Genomic DNA, 23,035 nt, shown 5'->3' with positions numbered 1-23,035 from the left:
GGGGGGTGTGAGTATGAGGAGACGCACCTCCACCCAGACGTAGAGGCCAAAGCAGGTGAGCAGGTTGGTGTTCAGGTGAAACTCGGCCGGACTGGGTCAGTGCAGCGTTCAGTAAATCACATCTGGGCCAAGTCACTGTTCTGTATTTGTGCATTTTTATTACTTGTGAGGTACACGTAAAAAGATTAAACATAAACCCAGACAGACTTGTGTCAGAAAGCCACTAACATTTTGTTTGTAAATTCGTTTGTTAAAGACAACACCATGTCAGTGCACAATTATTAAAAACGCACCCCACTGGACAGGTGTGTCCAAAACAAACTGGAATTGTTCGAAGAAGAGAGAGAGAGAGAGAGAGAGAGTGAAGGGCAGAGGAATGGATTCAGTTTGAGCCCCAGTAAAGACCAACAAACACCACGGTGGTTTACACGTGTGGTCAGTATTGCTGTGAATATCAGTCAATGTGACACTCAACATTATTAGATTAAAAACAAATGTCCCCTGATTTTGTCACACCTTAAGCTAGACCAGTCTTAAAACGCTCTAAAACATTAGACCAGTCTTAAAACGCCCGAAAACATCACGTAACTTGAGAAGAAGAGTTTGTGTAACTCAAAACCTCTTTCAGCTCGTTACTTCAACGGTTTCTGTGTCTAGGAAACGCACCTAAGCCAGTGAGCTGTCCTCAAGGCAGGGGTCCCATGACACCGTTAGCTACAACTGGGCTGACCAGTCGTGTTTACGGAGGGCTATGGCTATAAATAACACGAGCTTCACCTTTAAATACAGACGCGCTTAAGATCATCCAGATTAATACGTTACTATATTAACATAAGTAGCATTCAGCTAAAACAACGTAAATATCCACGTGATGTTATATGTATTGTTTGTATTTGCTAAAATAAGTAGTCGATGTAAACAAAAGTTCTGACATCCACAGCTGACATCTGCTATGTATGAAAGTGCAACGCTGTCACAGCTTGGCCTGTCTGATCCTGGGGTGTTCTGAGTACATGGACCAATTCAAAATAGGACAGTGACGAGGTCATACGGCGATTCCTGTAAATCACAGTGCAGGGTTGGTATGGCTTCCACCCACGTAAACTGAGACTACAGAGCCTTTCACAATATGTCCTCAGGTTTCCAAGTCAACCACCTCAAATTATACTAAACCAAAACTACGTCAGCCAGTCCTCCCGTAACAGACCGCGGTCTCCTGGACACACGTGTGGGCAGAGCCGGCCGGGAGAGGCCCGTGTGTGTGTGTGTGTGCTTTGAGCGTTCCTCCCACAGCGAGTCGGAGCGGGTCAGGGTAGGTCAGCTGTGGGGGAGGTAGCCGTAGATGTCCGCTCACACCAGACCAAGCTCAGCATGGCTAGAAGAAGTGTTACAACTGCTCTGGTGAGTGAGGTTCATCCATCTGAGAGAAAGCTCAAAGCCCAGGCCTTCTACCATCTCACTACAGCACCCTCTCTGCCCCTGAGCACAAGTCTTCTAGGTGCTGCATATCAGTCTAGGGAGAGCCCAGATTAGGGTTCTCCAGCAGGGGGCAGCAGAGCACAGCCTGTAGTTCAAATTTGGCCAACAGTGCAGATAGCGCATGTGGGGCCTGTTTGCATTTTCAATCATGCCACATACGTGTTCTACTTTAAGGGGTGCTTTTGAAAGTTAGAAATGGACTATTATGCTCACATTGCTGTAGTTTTAAATGTGGACTGTGGATTCATTCAGAATTTGGGCCCAAACTGAAATATAACGCAGCCTGAACTGATTCAACGATCGGCATTTCCTTCGGTAAACTGTACATACACTATAAACCTGAATCATAAGCAATACGCACCACTTTAAGCTCCAGAAAAGCACAATCTTATTAGTGTAAATACCACAAGACTAACCAGGAACATTCTAGAAAGTCATACACACTAGATGGCAAGCGTACAACAGAGCTGGAGTGTGTGGGATGTGTGTGGTTAACGAGGTTTCTGCCGAGGCAGCAGGGTGTTTTGTTCCGTGATGCTTCTGTTGTTCACACGCAGAAGACACTTAAAAACAGAAGAGGAGGCGTGTGTGTGAGCACGTGCATCACAAAGGGGGCGGAAAGTGCTATCCTCAGAGCGTGTTGCTCCCCCCCCCCCCGATGCTACATGAGCAGCAGCTCAAAAAGATGTAGTGATTGGCTGCGTGTGCTTCGGAGGAAACACGTGACGGCCTTCGCCCTCGCTGATTGGCAGCTGCTATGTGACAGGGACGAGCGTATTAGATACGACCGGGGGGGGGGGGGGGGATCAGGGTGGGGAAGATAAAAAACAAAGCAAAAGCACGAGGCATGTTGAGATTCAACCAAAGAATTAAAGCAGAAACCACGACAGCTCGGTCGTATCAACACAGTTCAGTAGGAAACATCACATCGTCTGGAGTGCACAAAGTGAAGAATGCTCTTGTAGTTTATAAAGCTGCTTCGTACGTAAGGACATGTAGACGTGTAGATGTGTTTATGTGTTTGTGTTTATGTGTTTATGTGCTGTAACTCCTTCAGTTCCTCCACAAGTCCAGAGGATCTTTCTAGCTTTTTGTTTACCATCAAAATTGGTTCAGCAACGGTGACGGAGCTGAAGGTTCAGAGTGCTTCTGGTCTTTAATAGTGCAGCTTCTCCTGCACAATGTTCCTTCACCTTCTTGTGCAGACGTGTTGTTACAGGAACCTTCAGGGAGTCGTTTAGGGTGGAGACAGCGGTGCAGCAGAGGGTGGAGCAGGTTGGAGCAGGGCGGAATGTTCCGGTCTGGACGGGGGAGCTGGACGTAGATGGCCGAGGCTGCTACGCCCTCTCAGCATCTTTGACTTTTTGGATTTCCTGTTGGTGCGAGAAGAGATGGATCACACCAGAGATACAGAGATTCCAGACACAGTGAAGGTCAAGTGAGACGGAGGTGAGACGGAGATGAGACCGAGGTGAGACCGAGATGAGACCGAGATGAGACTAGGCTTCACTGGCTGACATGCTGAAGGCCCTGACTGGCCCATGGGCCCTGACTAACGAGGGAGAAGACCTCACCAGAAGAAGAGCTCCTCTTAACTTCTCATACGCGTCTTCTAGGTGGTCGTTGATGATGACAACGTCAAACAGTCCTGGCTCTTTGCCTGAAAGGTGAGTTACCATCAGAAAAATGCTAAAATACAAATTCAGAACAGTAGTACACAACGGCCATCAACATTCTGTATTTTTGTAAAACTACAGGTGTCCTCAGAACTGTGAAGATGAACTCACTAATCTCCATGTCCACACGTGCTGCCTGCAAACGTTTCTGTAGACTCTCCACACTCTCCGTCTTCCGCTCCCGTAATCTCTGTTCCTGCAACATCCACAGTGTGAGAGTGGTTGGTCATGCGATCTCAGGTACCGCACAAGAACAGAGATGTTAGGCAACAACATCATAAGGAACCCAGAGGAATTTCTGAATCAAGCCACCACAGGTACAGCAGTGTTGAGAAGGTGGAGGCGGTTTCTACCAGCACTTCCATGGATGGAGGCTGGATGGAGATGTAGATGGGGTTCAGTTCAGTCCTCTTGATGCTCTTCACGCCCTGCATGTCAACGTCCAAAACGCAGATCAAGTTCTGGCTCTGAACCTCCTGCACTGCAGCTTTGCTGGTGAACACACGGATGACATCACTAGTCTTACACACACACACACACACACACACACACACACACACACACACACACACAGTAATAATGGAGAGTGTGTGTACCTGGTTCCATACATGTTCCCTGAGAATTCTGCGCTCTCGATGAACTCCCCCTGGTTGATACTGGCCTGCATCACCTCTCTGCTCACGTAATGGTAGTCTGGACGGGAGAAAACAGCACAGGTGGGTTATCGTCCTGCCGTACACGTGCGGCCATGTCTGACCACGCTGCCTTACGCCACTCATGACCAGAAACGTGACAGGACAGTCGGGACCTTTTCCATCCTGCTCTCCTGGACGAGGTTTCCGTGTCGTATCTGAGCGAAACAGAAGAGCAGGTTGGTTAGACTGGGGGCAGTACGCCATCACAGATCTGACCATCACACACGCCTGCACGCACACAGCATCAAACACGCAAATGCAAAGACGTGCCTGGCCTCCGCCTGCAGTGGGGTGGAGTTATCGGAGTGGTCGGGCCTCTCACACTTACGGGAGACGCTGAAGCCGAACACACCGTCAAACTCCTGGAGCAGACGTTTCAAGAGGGTACTCTTCCCCGCCCCTGAGGGACCAGTCAACACCACGGGCCTCGGACCTGCCATCACCGCTGGGAGGAGGGGGGGGAGAGAGAGAGAGAGAGAGAGAGAGAGAGGAGGAAACAGAGAAAGAGACAACAGTGAAATACTGAAACACAATCAGCTATTATTATTATTCTCCACCTCGAAACTAAACGATCCAATATGTCCACACACAACGCTGAGAATAAGGTTCAATGCACTGAAACCAGACCACACCATCTTCACCTACTGCACCGCCACTACACCAACTTATTACACCACCACTTCACCATCTTCACCTACTGCACCGCCACTACACCAACTTATTACACCACCACTTCACCATCTTCACCTACTGCACCGCCACTACACCAACTTATTACACCACCACTTCACCATCTTCACCTACTGCACCGCCACTACACCAACTTATTACACCACCACTTCACCATCTTCACCTACTGCACCGCCACTACACCAACTTATTACACCACCACTTCACCATCTTCACCTACTGCACCGCCACTACACCAACTTATTACACCACCACTTCACCATCTTCACCTACTGCACCGCCACTACACCAACTTATTACACCACCACTTCTCCATCTTCACCTACTGCACCGCCACTACACCAACTTATTACACCACCACTTCACCATCTTCACCTACTGCACCGCCACTACACCAACTTATTACACCACCACTTCACCATCTTCACCTACTGCACCGCCACTACACCAACTTATTACACCACCACTTCACCATCTTCACCTACTGCACCGCCACTACACCAACTTATTACACCACCACTTCACCATCTTCACCTACTGCACCGCCACTACACCAACTTATTACACCACCACTTCACCATCTTCACCTACTGCACCGCCACTACACCAACTTATTACACCACCACTTCACCATCTTCACCTACTGCACCGCCACTACACCAACTTATTACACCACCACTTCTCCATCTTCACCTACTGCACCGCCACTACACCAACTTATTACACCACCACTTCTCCATCTTCACCTACTGCACCGCCACTACACCAACTTATTACACCACCACTTCACCATCTTCACCTACTGCACCGCCACTACACCAACTTATTACACCACCACTTCACCATCTTCACCTACTGCACCGCCACTACACCAACTTATTACACCACCACTTCACCATCTTCACCTACTGCACCGCCACTACACCAACTTATTACACCACCACTTCACCATCTTCACAAACGACACCATAACTACACCAAGTTACTCTATTACACCAGCTTCACCATTACACCTCAGTAACTCCACCAGTTTCTTCGTGTACACTCCGAAACCAGGAACACAAAGCCTCAATAACCTCCACATGCACAAGATCCCTCATGAGCACTTCATAAACCACACAAACACCACCCATGCCAATCAACACCCTTCACCTCAGCTCGTCAGCTAGCTCGTTAAGACGTTAAGCTCGTTAAGTTTGTGGAGGTGTGGTTGCCCCAGGTAGCCAGAGGCGCTAACTGAAGAGGCTCCTCCGTGTCAATCTACGGACCACTGGAGACATCTCCTCACTGGCATCTCCAGACGTGTGGTCACCTTCAGCTGAACACAACAAGCCCAACTCTCCTCAGAGTACACAGTGAACATTACTGTGGTTTGGCCTTGGGCCCATGAACTATAATAGTGAATAGTGTGACTATTTAAACGGTAACGGTAACTTGTAATGGTAATTCTGAATTAAGGCGTTGTTGCTTTCTGACTTTTTTATGGTGTCACCTTTAGACCTACTTAACAAGAACCTTTGTACAAGTACTATGGTTAATTATAGACCACAGAACATCACATCAGCAATTAATTTACTACAATTATACATTTTAAAAACATTGTTTGAAAAGATTCTAACAGATTAGCTCTGTGGCAAAGCACACCGGATTACAAGCAGATAAAGCTCAGATTCCCAGGACGCGACCTCTCCTGTGGGGGTGGAGACAGCTCACACTTAGCCAGGATCTACAAGCTGTTGTGGTAATACTTGGAGAACATGGAAACCTTATTACGTGTTAACGGTCTTACATAAAATAAATGTAAACTGCCCTGTCGATAAAAACTTTTAAGTCAATAACTAATGGGCAACTATCCATCAAAAGTTTTTTCATTTAACATAGCCTTGTGTCCACGCTGAAATACAGCAGATCACTGACATTCATCATTGTAAATGTGAAGTTAATGACAGCCACATGTCTCTCCCGTATTACACAGCATAAAGAAACCACACACTTCAAAAACATGCATCTAGGATTTTAAACGGACAAATCTAAAAGAAGACGCGTTGTTCTTACCTACCTGGACCAACCTGTTAGTGTGAGAAAGGTGTGTCAGTAAACGCAGAAACGGCCACAACGCAGCTGTCGAACGAACCCCAGGAAGAATGTGTGTGTGTGTGTGTGAAAGAGAGATGTGGCAGTATAGGAGGAAATTAATTCCAGGAATATATGTGTGTGTGTGTGTGTGTGTGTGTGTGTGTGTGTGTGTGTGTGTGTGTACAACAGTATATAACAAGTCCCGCCCTCCAGCTGGTGAAGTGCCACTCTGGTGGAGCTCTAGTCCTGATGAACCATCATGAGATCTCCACCTGCACCACCACCACCACCACACACCCATCTCAGCAGGGCGGATCAATCAATCAATCAATCAAAGTTTATTTGTATAGCACTTTTCACAACACATGTTGTCACAAAGCGCCTTACAGGATTTAAAAGGTTAACAATACTACGGGTCCAGAACCCTAATGAGCAAGCCAAGGGCGACAGTGGCGAGGAAAAACTCCCTAAGATAGTGGGGAATAGGAAGAAACCTCGGGAGAACCAAGACTCAAAAGGGAACCCATCCTCCATTGGGCGGCCCGTTAACACACAGATTACACAAAATACAGACAAATACACAAGTCACACACAAATCACACAATCAGACTAAGTAAAGGTAAAAATGAAAGTTCTGGGTTATGATATTGTCACTGTAAATGTCTGTTGATGAACGCCAGGCTTTCATTCCGTGTCGGAGCAGCGATGCTGGTATTGTAGGCTCCGACTGCAATGTTACTCTCCAGGTGAACCTCGGAGAAAAGATACGAGATGTAGTAAATATGTAACAGATTAATCAAAGGCCAAACTAAACAGATGAGTCTTTAATCGAGTTTTAAACATTGAGACTGTGTCTGAGTCCCGAATAGAGGCAGGAAGATTATTCCACAATTGTGGAGCTTTAAAAGAAAAGGCTCTTCCACCTGCTGTGATCTTTTTGATCCTAGGAACAGTTAATAACCCTGCGTCCTGCGAGCGAAGTGAACGCGCTGGGTTATATTGTTCAATAAGTTCACTAAGATAGTCTGGAGCTAAGCCATGCAGCGTTTTATATGTTAATAAAAGTATTTTATAGTCAATACGGAATCTAATTGGCAGCCAGTGTAATGACGATAGTACGGGACTAATGTGATCAAACTTTTTAGTTTTTGTTAAAACTCGTGCTGCTGCGTTCTGAACCAGCTGGAGTTTGTTTATCGATTTACCAGAACATCCAGCTAGGAGACTGTTGCAATAATCTAAACGAGAGGATATGAATGCATGGATTAGTTTTTCTGCATCACTAATATTTAATATGTTTCTAATTTTGGCAATGTTGCGCAAGTGAAAGAACGCTACCCTAGTTATATTATTAATATGTGTATCGAACGAGAGATCTGGGTCTATTGTGACGCCCAAGTTCTTTACCTCTGCGCTGGGGGTTATAGTAAAAGAATGTAGATTCAATGCTGCATTATGTATCTTGTCTCTCGCAGCCCTAGACCCAACTATTATCAATTCTGTTTTATCGGCATTTAGTGCTAGAAAGTTACATGCCATCCAATGTTTTATCTCTTCTACACATTTCTCAATCTTACTGTTTGCGCCTAAATCATCGGGTTTTGCCGATAAATATAGCTGAGTGTCGTCTGCGTAGGAATGGATATACGAGCCCAGACAGACAGAGGACGACAGAGCGGCAGCAGCTCTGGGCTCAACTCATTCGGACTTAATGAGATCAGATCAGCAGCTCAATGGGGAAACACTTCAGTTACCATGGTAACTGACTCTCCACGGCGAACCTTTATCAGGCTAAATAGTAGATTAGCAGGTAAGATAAAGTGAGCGTATATATAGACCTACATAGCAGGACTCTACAAACAGACCTTCTCTGGCCATTATTTATATTAACATCATTTTCACATTTTCTCCAGAATCCTAACAAGATTATAAATAGCAAATTTGTATAATAATAAAAACAGCAAAGTATAATAAGAACCTGAATTACGGGTCTGGATTAAGAGCCTGGATTAAGAGCCTGGATTAAGCGTGTGTGTCACAGAGAGAAGTGGTGTAACTCTGCTCATCTGAGAGGCAGCAGGTGGCCCAGTCATTACCCACCGAGATGCTACTGCACAGAAGTCCAGTCCAAGGTCACTGGGATCGCCACTCCCCCACCAGTAAAGGTACTGGTGACACACTGGGAACGTCTGACTGAATTCAGCTTTCAGGAAGAAAGTCTGATTCTGCTGATCTGATCTGTGAACCCCGCTTCATTGATGGGGAACCCGCTCTTTCCTCGCCCTGAGAAGAACCGTGGAAGTCCGGCCCTGTCTGGGGTCGGTACTGTGTTCTTAACAACACAACACCGTCACAACACGGAGAGACCATCACACACATGGTATTCCTCTCTATATCATATTTAAAAGCTCCAATTTATTTGTTTGTACTGCCATTTGTAAATAACAGGATGGAAACACACTAGTTTATAGAAATGTGTTTATGATTGGGTTGTTGTCTCCTGAAACAGTGCTGCTTACTGCAGGAAATAAACACATTCCCCAGTTTCCTGGTTGAGACACAAAGACACAGTCAGGATGTCCGGGAACTACACTCTGCTTCTCCTAATCGTTCAAATATTTGCTCCGACATCGACTACAAGCACCGAGTGGTCACTGCAGGGTAAACACAATCTCCCCTGGTGTGTGTGACGCCCTCACAGACGAACTTCACCCCCCCGGGGAGCAGCATGACGGCCAGGGGAACGGTCAGTGCTGGGGCCCCTCGTGAAGTCCGCTTGCTATGGACCGACACCACTCAGCAGAAGCATCTGTCAGTGACAGCGTCTTTTTAAAGGCCATCGGGGGGGGGGATGACACCATCACTAGACTCTCTCTCTCTCTCTCTCTCTCAGCCCTGAAGCTAAGGCTTCTGTAGGCATCTTCCACGCATCACAGTCACAGGAGGTAATAACACTATAATAGGGTGTATTGATGTGGTATTACCCCGTCACGTGATACCTGCTCACACACCGCGCTACAGATGCAACGTCACCAGAACGCGCTCTCATTATGACGTATGCAGAGTGCAGCACGCGCTCATCTCACAATCAGCGACCTCCATCAGCTGTTGGGGCCGCGCGCGCGACGGTGCAGCACAGATAACGCGCGCGCAGCGGGGACGCGCACAGCCGCACGCTGCTGATTAACTCACATTAACGCCGGTCACACGGGGGGGTCACGGGAACAGCGCACCGCCACTCATTTACATCAAGACCACCAATGCACACGTAAACAAAACTGTGGTAGACTAAAGGGCGCAATAAACGTTATAAATAAAACACAATAAAGTGAAGAAAAGTGTCTACACGACTCGAGCATCACGGAAGATCCGCGCAACACACACTGGTGTCACCTGACATGCGCCGTCCCGACTGGTGCGCAGTGTTCACACACGCTTCTCCTGCTAAAAACACATTTAAACACATTTTATTACGACGGTTTTGCTGCGTCTGCGCAGGCTCGCGCATTCCAAGTGATGCAGATCACGCCCCGGACACGCGCACGCGCGCGCCACTTCCTGCAAGGAAATAAAAAAAAAAGGGGTGGCTCGTTTTACTTTATCTTACCTGAGAAGAACCTGGACAACAGCCTCACATACATGGGTGTGAAACGCGCTCAGAGTCTCGCGTCGCCCTCCTCGCGCGTGCCTGCCCCAGCGCCGCTCGCGCTACATCGCCGGCCGCGGGAGCTGCGGATCCAGGAAGCAGGCGGCGCGCGTTGACGGGCTCGGCGCGCGTTCGCGGGCGTCAACTCTGCGCACCGTTTTACGCAGATCTGCGGCGCGTGTGCGTTTATAAATAAAACAGGTTCGTCCGTGTGAGGAGTCAGCTAGTAACGTGTGGAAGACAGCGAGTCGCTTTGTGAGTCTGTATTAAAGTCCAGACTAGTTTTTTATTCGCGGTACGAGGTTAAACTTTAACGTGGACGGTACCGGTTTAGAGTGGCGGTGGCGTTGAACGCGGCTCGGTGGTACCCGGATGTTGACGGCGCCATCATACCCAGCACACGTGGACAACACACACACACACACGGATAAGACGGAACCAGTAACACCAAACCATGTTCGGATCTTCGAGATCCGGAGGGGTTCGGGGAGGCCAGGACCAGTTCAACTGGGACGACGTGAAAACCGACAAGCACAGGGAGAACTACTTAGGTGAGTCAGAACCTCCCACACTGGGAGTGAACTGGTGCCGCCCGAACTGGGACCCGGACGGTGTTTACCCGCCATGGGCAGATTCAGACTTTATAATCCGAGTAAAACAACTTGTATCACTTACAACGACAACGTTAACACCACACATGTAAACGTGCCAGTACATATTAAGACATATTGCCGGTATATATTAAGTGTTTTTAGTACGCGTCTTTCTTCATTAGTTACCTGGTTTAACCACGTTTTTGGACTGGGTCAGTGCCGAGCTCAGGTCGAGGTGTTCGTTCCTGCAGGCAACTCGCTCATGGCCCCGGTGGGTCGGTGGCAGAAGGGTAAAGACCTGACCTGGTACTCCAAAGACAAGAGGGGCGGGGCTTCGTCCCGGGAGGAGGAGCTATCTGCTGTGCGGGAGGCGGAGCACGAGGCAATGATGGCAGCTCTGTGAGTCATTCATATCAGATCTTCTCTCTGTTTACCTATTTATTTCTGCCTGTCTGTTTTTTTTCCTCTCTTTTTAATCTTTATTTATTTACGGTTTAGGGGTCATAAAACTATCCAGAAACGTCCCGCTGGGCTCACCAAGGAGGTCTGTGGTCTACAGTCTTCCACCTTTGATGTGCTAATGTACACACACCTCAGTCGTTGGCGTCAGGGTGTCGCTGTTGCCATGTTTGAGTTTCTGAGTGTTGTGTGGCCTGTAGGACCTGGTGGACGTGTGTAGGAGAGAAGGAGATGTGGACGACCGCAGCGTAGACCGCATCTCTGGCCTCGGGAGCTCCAGGTAAGACTGCTCAAACACTGTAAAACACTAGAGTATTGGGGTGTAAAACGCTAGAGCATTGGGGTGTAAAACGCTAGAGCATTGGGGTGTAAAACGCTAGAGCATTGGGGTGTAAAACGCTAGAGTATTGGGGTGTAAAACGCTAGAGCATTGGGGTGTAAAACGCTAGAGCATTGGGGTGTAAAACGCTAGAGTATTGGGGTGTAAAACGCTAGAGCATTGGGGTGTAAAACGCTAGAGCATTGGGGTGTAAAACGCTAGAGTATTGGGGTGTAAAACGCTAGAGCATTGGGGTGTAAAACGCTAGAGCATTGGGGTGTAAAACGCTAGAGCATTGGGGTGTCGTTGTTTGGCCATGTTGGTTTGTTAAGGTGGAGTTCGTAGTCCTGCATAAATACGGCAGCACTGTTTTAAACGCAGGATCTGCTCTTTGCCTTATTTGCTTGTCCTAAGAAATATCCTGAATGTTACAAGCATGTTGTTTAGTTTGCTGTATACTTGAAGTTTAGAAAAAGAAGTTTTTCTTGGCTTCTTCACTCCTGAACCCCCTCGCACGTGAACGCCCTCTCTCCCCTCGCACGCTAACGCCCTCTCTCCCCTCGCACGCCAACGCCCTCTCTCCCCTCGCACGCGAACGCCCTCTCTCCCCTCGCACGCCAACGCCCTCTCTCCCCTCGCACGCCAACGCCCTCTCTCCCCTCGCACGCCAACGCCCTCTCTCCCCTCGCACGCCAACGCCCTCTCTCCCCTCGCACGCCAACGCCCTCTCTCCCCTCGCACGCCAACGCCCTCTCTCCCCTCGCACGCCAACGCCCTCTCTCCCCTCGCACGCCAACGCCCTCTCTCCCCTCGCACGCGAACGCCCTCTCTCCCCTCGCACGCGAACGCCCTCTCTCCCCTCGCACGTGAACGCCCTCTCTCCCCTCGCACGTGAACGCCCTCTCTCCCCTCGCACGTGAACGCCCTCTCTCCCCTCGCACGCCAACGCCCTCTCTCCCCTCGCACGCCAACGCCCTCTCTCCCCTCGCACGCCAACGCCCTCTCTCCCCTCGCACGTGAACGCCCTCTCTCCCCTCGCACGCGAACGCCCTCTCTCCCCTCGCACGCCAACGCCCTCTCTCCCCTCGCACGCCAACGCCCTCTCTCCCCTCGCACGCCAACGCCCTCTCTCCCCTCGCACGTGAACGCCCTCTCTCCCCTCGCACGTGAACGCCCTCTCTCCCCTCGCACGTGAACGCCCTCTCTCCCCTCGCACGTGAACGCCCTCTCTCCCCTCGCACGTGAACGCCCTCTCTCCCCTCGCACGCCAACGCCCTCTCTCCCCTCGCACGCCAACGCCCTCTCTCCCCTCGCACGCCAACGCCCTCTCTCCCCTCGCACGCCAACGCCCTCTCTCCCCTCGCACGCCAACGCCCTCTCTCCCCTCGCACGCCAACGCCCTCTCTCCCCTCGCACGCCAACGCCCTCTCTCCCCTCGCACGCGAACGCCCTCTCTCCCCTCGCACGCGAACGCCCTCTCTCCCCTCGCACGTGAACGCCCTCTCTCCCCTCGCACGTGAACGCCCTCTCTCCCCTCGCACGTGAACGCCCTCTCTCCCCTCGCACGTGAACGCCCTCTCTCCCCTCGCACGTGAACGCCCTCTCTCCCCTCGCACGTGAACGCCCTCTCTCCCCTCGCACGTGAACGCCCTCTCTCCCCTCGCACGTGAACGCCCTCTCTCCCCTCGCACGTGAACGCCCTCTCTCCCCTCGCACGTGAACGCCCTCTCTCCCCTCGCACGTGAACGCCCTCTCTCCCCTCGCACGTGAACGCCCTCTCTCCCCTCGCACGTGAACGCCCTCTCTCCCCTCGCACGTGAACGCCCTCTCTCCTCTGTGTTCCTCAGTGTTGGTGCCCGGAGGATGATTCTGTCGAAACAGGAGAAGGAGGCCGTGAGGATCGGCCTGCCGGTGTTCACCGTAGGTGTAGTGAAGCAGCTACACATTCACATCCAGATTGTTGACTGTCGATTAAAAACGTGAAACGTTGTCAGATTTGTTACAGATCGTGTGTCTGTCTACACCCGTTAATCACAGGAGAATGAATCAGTAACTTCACTGTTTACCTTCACTGTGTTTTCAGCATCATAAACCTGCTGGAGGTGAAGAGGCACCAAGCAGGAGTGCAGAGAAGGTGCAGGACGCAGAAGACAAGGGCAGGTGAGAGGAGGGATACGCAGCAGGACACGGTCTCCTTCCGCCTTTAAAATAGTTCCTGAAAACCAGCAACCTACACTTTGCTGTTTTGAAAATTCAGAATGAATCCAAATGAGAGTCAAGTGAAGGAGTGTGAGCCGGAGTGTAGACCTGCAGTCAAGTGAAGGAGTGTGTGCCGGAGTGTAGACCTGCACGCTGAAGCGTGTGGTGAGATGGTGCCACACTTGAGCGCTTAGCTGTTGGAGTTTTAAACACACAAACTTTGGTCCATATTTGCTCCATTCAGTGACAAACTGAGGACCAGTTTGAGTGTTTTTAGTACATAACACCCCTATTCTAATCCACCGTGGTTTAGGACTACTGATCTAGCCATCTAAATGATAGTGTGTGTTTAATGTCTGTGAACTATAATTTTCTATGAATTAACGCCACTATATAACTTGATCGTAAACAAATTATGTTAAGTCCATGAACAGTGTTTCAGTTGGACAGAATTATGAATATCACGTCTTTGTCTCATCTTCATAGTGACAGAAGTGACACTCACAAGAAAAGCAAAAAGGAGAAAAAGAACAAAAAAGAAAAGAGGAAAAAGGAGAAGAAACGTCGCAGGAGGGAATTGGACGGATCCGAGTCCGACAGCAACAGTAGGAAGTAATGGCTCTTTTTTCTACATCCTACATTACGCATGTGTGATTTATTGTAGTCCAAAGGGTTCTGAACCAGTTAGTCCAGTTCTGACCTGCTCAGTGTTCTCCATGTAGTATGCCGTTTTCTGCACTAGATGGCAGTATTGCACAATTTCTATGAGCTATTCGCCGTCTTGGTGTTTGGGAGTTAATGGTTTTATACCAGTAGGATATTTCACAGTTGAAACGCAGAGTTCATCTTTGTGGGGAAGGGAATTAGCATATTTATAGACAGCTCAACTTAGAAAAACTGCAATTTTACTTTATCAGCACGAACTGCTGAAAATAAACCTTTTGTCAAACACATTTCTCTAAGAATGATGTATTTTGTGATTATAATAGACTATAAGACATGACTTGTTTAGACTGTAGTTGGCAAGGGTTATCCTGAGTGTATGCTGGAGCCTTTTATTTATTTTTGTAAACCACACATACACACACACATCGTATACTTCCCGAGCTCACTGTGTGTGTGTGTGTGTGTGTGTGTGTGTGTGTGTGTGTGTGTGTGTGTTCTGTGCCACAGACGCCAGCATGACCATAGCGACCGCCGTGGTGCTAATCCATCACACAGCAGCCAAAGTGGAGCCACTGCCCGTGACGGCCATTCAGCTCGGGGGTCAAAGGTCAGGCGTCGAAGCCCCTCCCCTTATACTCAGGACCACCCCCACCACAGGAGCCCCTCCCCTTCTCCGAGGGACCACCCTCGCCGACGCCACGACACACACTCCTCGCCGGACAGTGGGGGGTGTGGGCGTGGCTCCCGCACCAAAAGAGAGCTACAAAACCGCCGGCGTCGCCATGACACCGACTCAGATGACTGATGTCCAATGAGTTGCCAAATTGCTAAACCATCCTCACTTTACTAGCCAATCAGACACGAGCTAGTTAGTGTGTTTCTGGGACACTGGGGGTCAGGTTTGGCTGTATTAGCCAGGAAAGGCAGCTTTAGACAGACCAGTGTTTTATGCGTCGTCCCTTACCTCAACTGGTTTCAAGACCACAGGACGTCTGCGGGACCTCAGGACACCTGCGAGTGACATGCAGATCCGGCTACAGGAGCTGGTGGGAGCGGTTGCCTGCTCACTGAGATAAGGGAAGAATGTGGTGTGTAGGTTTGGAGTGTGTACTAAGACAGAATTCCACCACCAAACACATTTTTACTGCTGTGCGTTTTCTGGGACACCCTTGTTTCTGTACGTAGCCTGTGAAATAAAGATGTGTTAAAACGTAGCTGCCGTCTGTCTGATGGTGTGTTGCCCTTTTTGGTGGGTGGCGTCAGTCGCCGATGCATTGTGGGTACTTCCTTGCGGTATTCCGGCGGGCGGAGTGCCAGGGCTGTGGTGGAAGAGCCCACCGCCTCGCCAGGAAAGAGCCAAACCAGCACAAAAGAGGAGAGTGCAGGCAACCAGGCGGTTCTGTCTCCTCCAACCGCTCTGGGGGTGAGCGCCACACACACACACACACACACACACACCAGCGAGAGTGGACTGCACAAAAGCCACTCTGTAAGAGAGCCAAAGCACAGGAGGGGGACATGAGGAGAGAAATGGGGAGGAGAGAAAGGGAACTGGGAGGGGAGGGGCCAGCCGTCCTCCCCGCCCTCCTGCTGGGTGTTACAGGCTTGGCTGCAGTATCCATGGCAGCCTGATTGGCCTGGAAGAGCCCTGGCTGGGGGGCGAGTCTTCACTTCTGCTGGCGCCTGCCCCCTGACAGGCCCCGCCCACTCCTGTCTGTCACTCTTTAGAGCCACGCCTCTCGGGGCTAATCCTGGGTGACCCCACACGCTGCACTCGCCCAGACTGGGGAGGGGAAACGTGTACTGGAGGTACTAGGAGTGGGAATCACCTGGTGCTGATGGACGTCTAGAACGTACCTTCACCTGGTGCTGATGGACGTCTAGAACGTACCTTCACCTGGTGCTGATGGACGTCTAGAACGTACCTTCACCTGGTGCTGATGGACGTCTAGAACGTACCTTCACCTGGTGCTGATGGTAAGCTCTGGAGGTTCTTTACCTAGAGCTGACGGACCTCCTCCTGAAATTCCTGAAAGCTTCACTTGACCCTGGATCAGGACTGCACTCTCTGCAGAGCTCCAGGCCAGGATCCATTCAGCCCTAATGAGTCTATGTAAGAACTTGAGTCTGAGAAGATCACCCCTTGACACTACTGATCTAACGTCTCGTTTGAGTCTCACCGAGGATCCTGCACTAGGCTCCAGGATCTCAGCCCCGTTCCCACTTCAACAAGCACACTATGGTAAAACGACCAAAATGACGACCACAGACACGTTTTACACTCATTACTTTAATTACAGTGCTTTTCTGTCAAAATCAAAGGCATGATTAATTTTACATAAAAAAAAACAAACATTCATGTTAATAGTCACACTAAGACAATCTTTGCTAGATTCAGAGATTCATATATAGTTTTGACCCAATGCAATCAGTGTCTATAAAACCAGAAGGTCCTTAAAGAGAAGAAACTAATGGATTTGTTCAGTTGGTGTGATTAACAGCATCACTTCAAACAGACGTTTCCTAGCAACAGTCAAACACCGCGAGTGGATCTACACCTGAAGCCCAGGAGGTCACAGACCAGAACGTTCCCTTCTGGGTTTAAACGAGGAGCTCTAGAGATCACAAAGGCACTGCGAATCACCTGGAGAAAAAACAAACGTAGCTATATTGAAAATATGAAGCTCATACATGTTTAATATTGCTGTACCATGCCACATTCTCACGAGGTTTTCACCCCGCTCGGAGCACAAAGTCAGGAGGGGGAAGAAGACTGACTGAACACCAGACTAACCGAAGCAAATCCATTAAACTGGTGGACTGATTGTGTGAAACATAGACTGAGCAGCCCTTAAGCAGACTGCTACTTTCAGTGGTAAGGACGGCTTTGCACATCCACGCACAAAGGCCCCCTGAATCCCTCTGTAGGTCTCCAGAACCATAGCACCCATCACCATGAGATCCTCTACACCACCCTGAACACGGGCAGCTGGACTCATGAGATACAGCGGAGAGAAAACTCAACTAGTTCAGAGATGTGGTTCTAATTCCAGGAGCGGTGTGAGGAACAGCTTAGACTTCTGGATGAACGTCAAACTTCAACACGCACCCAGCCCACCGTCCTGGACCCATGTGCAGTCTTTCCCTCCCCTCCGTTTCTTCACTTAGAAAGGCAGAGCATGATTTAACCTGAGTCACCACGACTGGTTTTCCCCACTACATGCCAGAATAGCGAAAAGTCAAACCATTTACTGCCGTGTGGCGTCACCTGACCGAGATCTGCAGGCCCGTCGTGCTGGAGCACAGCGCCCCCTACAGCTAAACCACGCCGTCCTGCTGGACCGGCACGCAGCAAACGGCTCGATAAGTGAAGCTGGGTGACGTGTGTGTGTGTGTGTGAGAGCGAGGACACCGTAACGGTCTCCTGCTCCCAGTGGAGACCCCCCCCCCAGTGCTGTAGGTAGTGTGTATCTGTGCATGCGCTCTTGAGATCAACGACATGAAATTTACAGTACGTGTTACTCTTGCGGCCTGCACGAAACCAAAACAACCAAGAACAAGTGTGCAGGCAGCAGTGTAGAGAGGGAGACGAGTTCTGCCTGTGAGCAAGACTTCTCCACCCCCACCGCCAGTTATCCACCTCTGAGCCAAACCATTCAATAAAATACATAAGGACAGGAGAGGCCTTGTTTAATACCAGCTGCCTCACAACAAAAACTGGAGTATTTACATTAAAGATGAGTGAGGACACACACACACACACACACACACACACACACACAGGTCAAGCTGCACTCTTAGGTGTACACTGCTGTTCTACTGTCATTATGCATGACCAGAGCAGCACCTTCTTACACACACACACACACACACACACAGGTCAAGCTGCACTCTTAGGTGTACACTGCTGTTCTACTGTCATTATGCATGACCAGAGCAGCACCTTCTTACACACACACACACACACACACACACACACACACACACACACACACACACACACACACACACACACACACACACAGCTTCTGTCAGATGAGAGGAGGGAAGCATGTGCTGAGATCTCAGAGGGGGGGAGGGGGGAGAGGAACAGAACGAGTGGAGGAATGAGGTGATCATTTCTGGTTCTTCAGCTGGTTGGAGAGCCAGTCCAGTCCCTCGTACAGGCCGTCCCCGCTGGTGGCACAGGTGGCCTGGATGTACCAGTTCCTGTGGCGTAGGGAGTGCAGGCCCAGCTTGTCCGTGATCTCTGCGGCGTTCATGGCGTTGGGCAGATCCTGAGAGAGGTGTGGCAGTCAGTACACACACCCAGTTACACGGGGCACACACACACCAGCAGATACACGGGGCACACACACCCAGATACACGGGGCACACACACCCAGATACACGGGGCGCACACACCCAGATACACGGGGCGCACACACCCAGATACACGGGGCGCACACACCCAGATACACGGGGCGCACACACCCAGATACACGGGGCGCACACACCCAGATACACGGGGCGCACACACCCAGATACACGGGGCGCACACACCCAGATACACGGGGCGCACACACCCACGCAGATACACGGGGCACACACACACACGCAGATACACGGGGCACACACACACACACAGATACACGGGGCACACACACACACGCAGATACACGGGGCACACACACACACGCAGATACACGGGGCACACACACACACGCAGATACACGGGGCACACACACACACACGCAGATACACGGGGCACACACACACACGCAGATACACGGGGCACACACACACACGCAGATACACGGGGCACACACACACACGCAGATACACGGGGCACACACACACGCAGATACACGGGGCACACACACACGCAGATACACGGGGCACACACATGCAGATACACGGGGCACACACATGCAGATACACGGGGCACACACATGCAGATACACGGGGCACACACATGCAGATACACGGGGCACACACACACGCAGATACACGGGGCACATACACATACTGCTATATGATCACTCGAACCAAAGAGACACAATCTGAGATAATGACAACATTCTTTTTCTAAACACTAAACACAAGGCTTTTTAAGTTTATACCATTATAGAATAATAGTTATGTATATAATTATATAATAACATCTAATAACTTTTCCAAGCGCAGAAACAAACATAAGAAATTCATGTCATATCTTCTAGTGCAGGGGTACTCAACTAAATTTGTCCGCGGTCCAATTTTGGCAGATAGTTACGACCTGAGGTCCGGTGCGGCGGGGGTGGCGAACGTAAGTTGTTGAACGGGAAGGGGGGGGGGGGGGGGGCGTAACACTCGTGACGGAGTGTTTTTTCAATAGCCCTGAAATAAATGCTCCGGTTTTTTTTGGTCCGTATCCAGTTAATCAGGAATGAGATTGGGTCCGGAACAGGACTGCGTTCGGGTCTGGATCCGGACCGCGGTCCGCCAGTTGAGTACCCCTGTTCTAGTGGCACAAATTCCTTTCTGGCTCACGCAGCCCATTTTGAGACGCGCTCCACCCGTCCCTCCTCCACCCGTCCCCACCCGTCCTGCAGCTGCACCTGTTTGTTGGCGAACACCAGCAGCACGGCGTCCCGCAGCTCGTCCTCCGCCAGCATGCGCATCAGCTCCTCCCGCGCCTCGTTCACCCCGCTCACGGTCGTTACTGTCCACCACGAAGATCAGACCTGCTCACAAACATCAGACACCACCAAGATCAGACCTGCTCACAAACACCAGACACCACCAAGATCAGACCTGCTCACAAACACCAGACACCACCAAGATCAGACCTGCTCACAAACACCAGACACCACCAAGATCAGACCTGCTCACAAACACCAGACACCACCAAGATCAGACCTGCTCACAACCACAGAAACACAAGACACCAGGCCACATGAAGATCAGACCTGCTCAGAGCCACAGAAACACACACACACACACACTACACGGTACACACCGCTGTGGCCTAGATAAAAACTTTTTGGTTTTTTTACATACAACTTGCACATGGGAAACGTATGAAATAAAGTTGGATGGTTTATTCAATTGGGCCGTTATTCCTCTCCAACAGACTGTGTGTCAGGGAGGTGGATCTTTGGGAGTGTTTTGTGTAAGTGTGTCTCCTCCGTCTCCTCTGTGTCCCCCCCCGTACCAGGTCCAGTCCTCACCCTGCGTATTCTGGAAGTAGTGACGCCACAGTGGTCGGATCTTGTCCTGACCGCCCACGTCCCACACCGTGAAGCTGATGTTCTTGTACTCCACCGTCTCCACGTTAAACCCTGAAGGTCCAGGAAGAACATTCTCAATATATAACGCATATTTCACAACATTATAAAAGACACTAAGCACCGTGGTAAAGTGATGACAGGCTCACCAACGACTGTGATTACTCACCAATGGTTGGAATTGTAGTAACGATTTCTCCGAGCTTCAGCTTGTACAAAATCGTCGTCTTGCCAGCAGCATCGAGCCCCACCATCAGAATTCTCATTTCCTTTTTGCCAAAGGCTTTGAAGAGGTTTGCAAAGATATTGCCCATCTTTGACACGTCTAGCAATCAGTCTGAGCTGGAAGTAATGAAAAGCAAAAGGTTATTTGTCCCGGGTGGACACTTGATGGGTGAGGACAGGAACATCTTTGCTGAGTTACCCTGCATTAAAAAACCACCGTCAACATTCCCAGAGACTAAACTCCACCCGTCATGTCAACCGTGACTGCTTGGTCCGAGCAAGACTTGTACTGTGTGTCAGAGAAAGCGAACAGCACCTCTAACGAAAGCGGGTCTCCTTTAATTAGCTAGTGATAAACCAAGCACACAGAGAGGGTGGAGGAGCCTCTTTGGAGTTGTCAGGACCGGGCAGGTGTCGGACCGGGAAGGTGAGCAGGTGTCGGACCGGGCAGGTGAGCAGGTGCCGGACAGGCAGGTGAGCAGGTGCCGGACAGGCAGGTGTGCTGGTGCCGGACCGGGCAGGTGTGCTGGTGCCGGACCGGGCAGGTGTGCTGGGGCCGGACCGGGCAGGTGTGCTGGGGCCGGACCGGGCAGGTGTGCTGGTGCCGGACCGGGCAGGTGTGCTGGTGCCGGACCGGGCAGGTGTGCTGGTGCCGGACCGGGCAGGTGTGCACCTGGCCACCAGCCTGCCTCTTACATTATGAATACTGGGCTTTAACAGAATGTGTGTCAGATGTCAGACTCCCAGTCCCTTTACTAAGACGACTAACACGTAGATGTATTTGGCACGTCTCCTGCGGGTCTGATAATGGTCTGATTACGTTATCAGACTGCCCTCTTCTTTGTCTGATGCTAGCCGGCTAAGCTACAGCCGCACATACAACACAAGCGAGCCCAAACTGCTCAGCGCGCCTCGGCTTTGCCTCATTAAATGAATTAAACGTCACATTCGTCGTTACTGCCGAACTAAGATACTTTTATAAAAGTTATCAACAAACAAAACGCGGCTGTAGCGGCGCGGCGCGGGTGAAGTTTAATATGTATTTAACAGTCGTTTACTCACAATTAGTTTGTTTCCTCTTCAACTTCGAGGCGTTTCCTTCCTCAAGATGGCGGATGTTCCGGCCACGTCAGTGTCTCCTGCGTCACTTCCGCTCGGAAAAAAGAATAAATGAGATAAATTTCGACGAGAGGCGTCATATTTTAATACTTAAAACAGTAAACCAGAGTGTAGTTGTTTATATTAAGAAAACCGGGATAATCTCTTATAAAGCAAAGTCATCTCACTTTATATCCTAATGGAGTGTGTAAATGTTATGCCAACATTAGCTAGCTAGGGTTGACCACCCATTTTAAAAAACTTAACCGTATTTGTATTGTGTGATGAACAGGTGAAGAGGAGTATGTTGAGTTATTTTATTAGGGTTATGACACTCAGAATCTTGCATGTTGACACGCATATGTTTCCATGAGTGGGAGATAAAGATGCAACAATAATTTAAATTTATCTGATATAAAGTGAACATACCTTTTGCTAGCAATGCCGGTCAGAATAAGAGTCAGTTCATGTGGAGGGACACCTGTAATTGCATTAAGAAATTGCACTGTAGTGGATAAATATGACTGTAAAAATGATTGTGGCAGAAAACTGTCTGGTGATGTATCCACTAGTGTATGTGATGGGGCTGTCCCTGTTCTTTACTCAATCACTAGTTTTTTGAGGGTTTTTCTTTTGCAACTGACAACAAAAACTGGACTGTTGTCCTGATTTAATTAGCAAAAAATTAAAAACTGTGACCATAATCTGTCATCTTGACTTCATGTGTGCAGGGCAAGCACCAAAACAGGGCGCTGGTGTCTCACCGCAGGTGCGTATGCTAGGCTACACGTCAGCCCTTCACTGCCTTTTCGTGCTGTGTGTCTCATGCACACACAAGGCCACATATTCATCCAGGTGGTGCCGTGGTGTAGCTGCACGGAGGGAGAGAGAGAGGTGGGGGAGACTCCGGCTTCCCCCAGACAGCTGCCTCTTCATCAGGTGTTCTCACGGCCGCAGTAGCGTGGA

The 23,035-nt window shown here is 50.0% G+C and overlaps 3 protein-coding genes across 8 annotated transcripts; 1 reads left to right on the top strand and 2 right to left on the bottom strand.

The window, feature by feature from the left end:
• Positions 1 to 132: 132 nt before the first annotated feature.
• guk1a (guanylate kinase 1a) lies at positions 133 to 11,171 on the bottom strand. 5 transcript variants are annotated; one of them, XM_076972355.1, is made up of 9 exons: positions 11,042 to 11,135; positions 6,600 to 7,368; positions 4,179 to 4,295; positions 3,964 to 4,005; positions 3,752 to 3,848; positions 3,509 to 3,647; positions 3,267 to 3,351; positions 3,054 to 3,139; positions 133 to 2,852 (listed from the first exon to the last, which is right to left on the bottom strand). In XM_076972355.1, the coding sequence occupies exons 3-9, from the start codon at positions 4,288 to 4,290 to the stop codon at positions 2,817 to 2,819; spliced, it is 597 nt and encodes a 198-aa protein (XP_076828470.1). In that variant the 5' UTR covers positions 4,291 to 4,295; positions 6,600 to 7,368; positions 11,042 to 11,135; the 3' UTR covers positions 133 to 2,816. The 5 variants fall into 5 exon arrangements, 4 of the variants coding, with proteins under 4 accessions (XP_076828470.1, XP_076828471.1, XP_076828469.1 ...); XM_076972356.1 differs by having other exon boundaries at positions 6,610 to 7,368; XM_076972354.1 differs by lacking the exon at positions 6,600 to 7,368 and having other exon boundaries at positions 11,042 to 11,171.
• Positions 10,411 to 15,712, top strand: c14h1orf35 (chromosome 14 C1orf35 homolog). 2 transcript variants are annotated; one of them, XM_076972349.1, is made up of 8 exons: positions 10,411 to 10,813; positions 11,107 to 11,254; positions 11,354 to 11,399; positions 11,515 to 11,594; positions 13,481 to 13,553; positions 13,717 to 13,793; positions 14,319 to 14,444; positions 15,006 to 15,712. In XM_076972349.1, exons 1-8 carry the CDS (start codon positions 10,717 to 10,719, stop codon positions 15,301 to 15,303), a joined length of 945 nt encoding a protein of 314 aa, XP_076828464.1. In that variant the 5' UTR covers positions 10,411 to 10,716; the 3' UTR covers positions 15,304 to 15,712. The 2 variants fall into 2 exon arrangements, with proteins under 2 accessions (XP_076828464.1, XP_076828463.1); XM_076972348.1 differs by lacking the exon at positions 10,411 to 10,813 and having other exon boundaries at positions 10,853 to 11,254.
• Positions 15,713 to 18,477: 2,765 nt separating this feature from the next.
• arf1 (ADP-ribosylation factor 1) lies at positions 18,478 to 22,122 on the bottom strand. Its single transcript, XM_076972478.1, is given in 6 exon segments — positions 18,478 to 18,775; positions 20,078 to 20,164; positions 20,166 to 20,203; positions 20,690 to 20,800; positions 20,916 to 21,088; positions 22,034 to 22,122. Coding segments are annotated over 5 exon segments (543 nt in total). The 5' UTR covers positions 21,061 to 21,088; positions 22,034 to 22,122; the 3' UTR covers positions 18,478 to 18,613.
• Positions 22,123 to 23,035: the final 913 nt, after the last annotated feature.

This window comes from Brachyhypopomus gauderio, chromosome 14 (genome assembly GCF_052324685.1).
Source record: "Brachyhypopomus gauderio isolate BG-103 chromosome 14, BGAUD_0.2, whole genome shotgun sequence".
NCBI classification, from domain to species: Eukaryota; Metazoa; Chordata; class Actinopteri; order Gymnotiformes; family Hypopomidae; genus Brachyhypopomus; species Brachyhypopomus gauderio.
The sequence above is the reverse complement of the archived record's forward strand: the minus strand, read 5'-3'. Positions and strand labels throughout refer to the sequence as shown.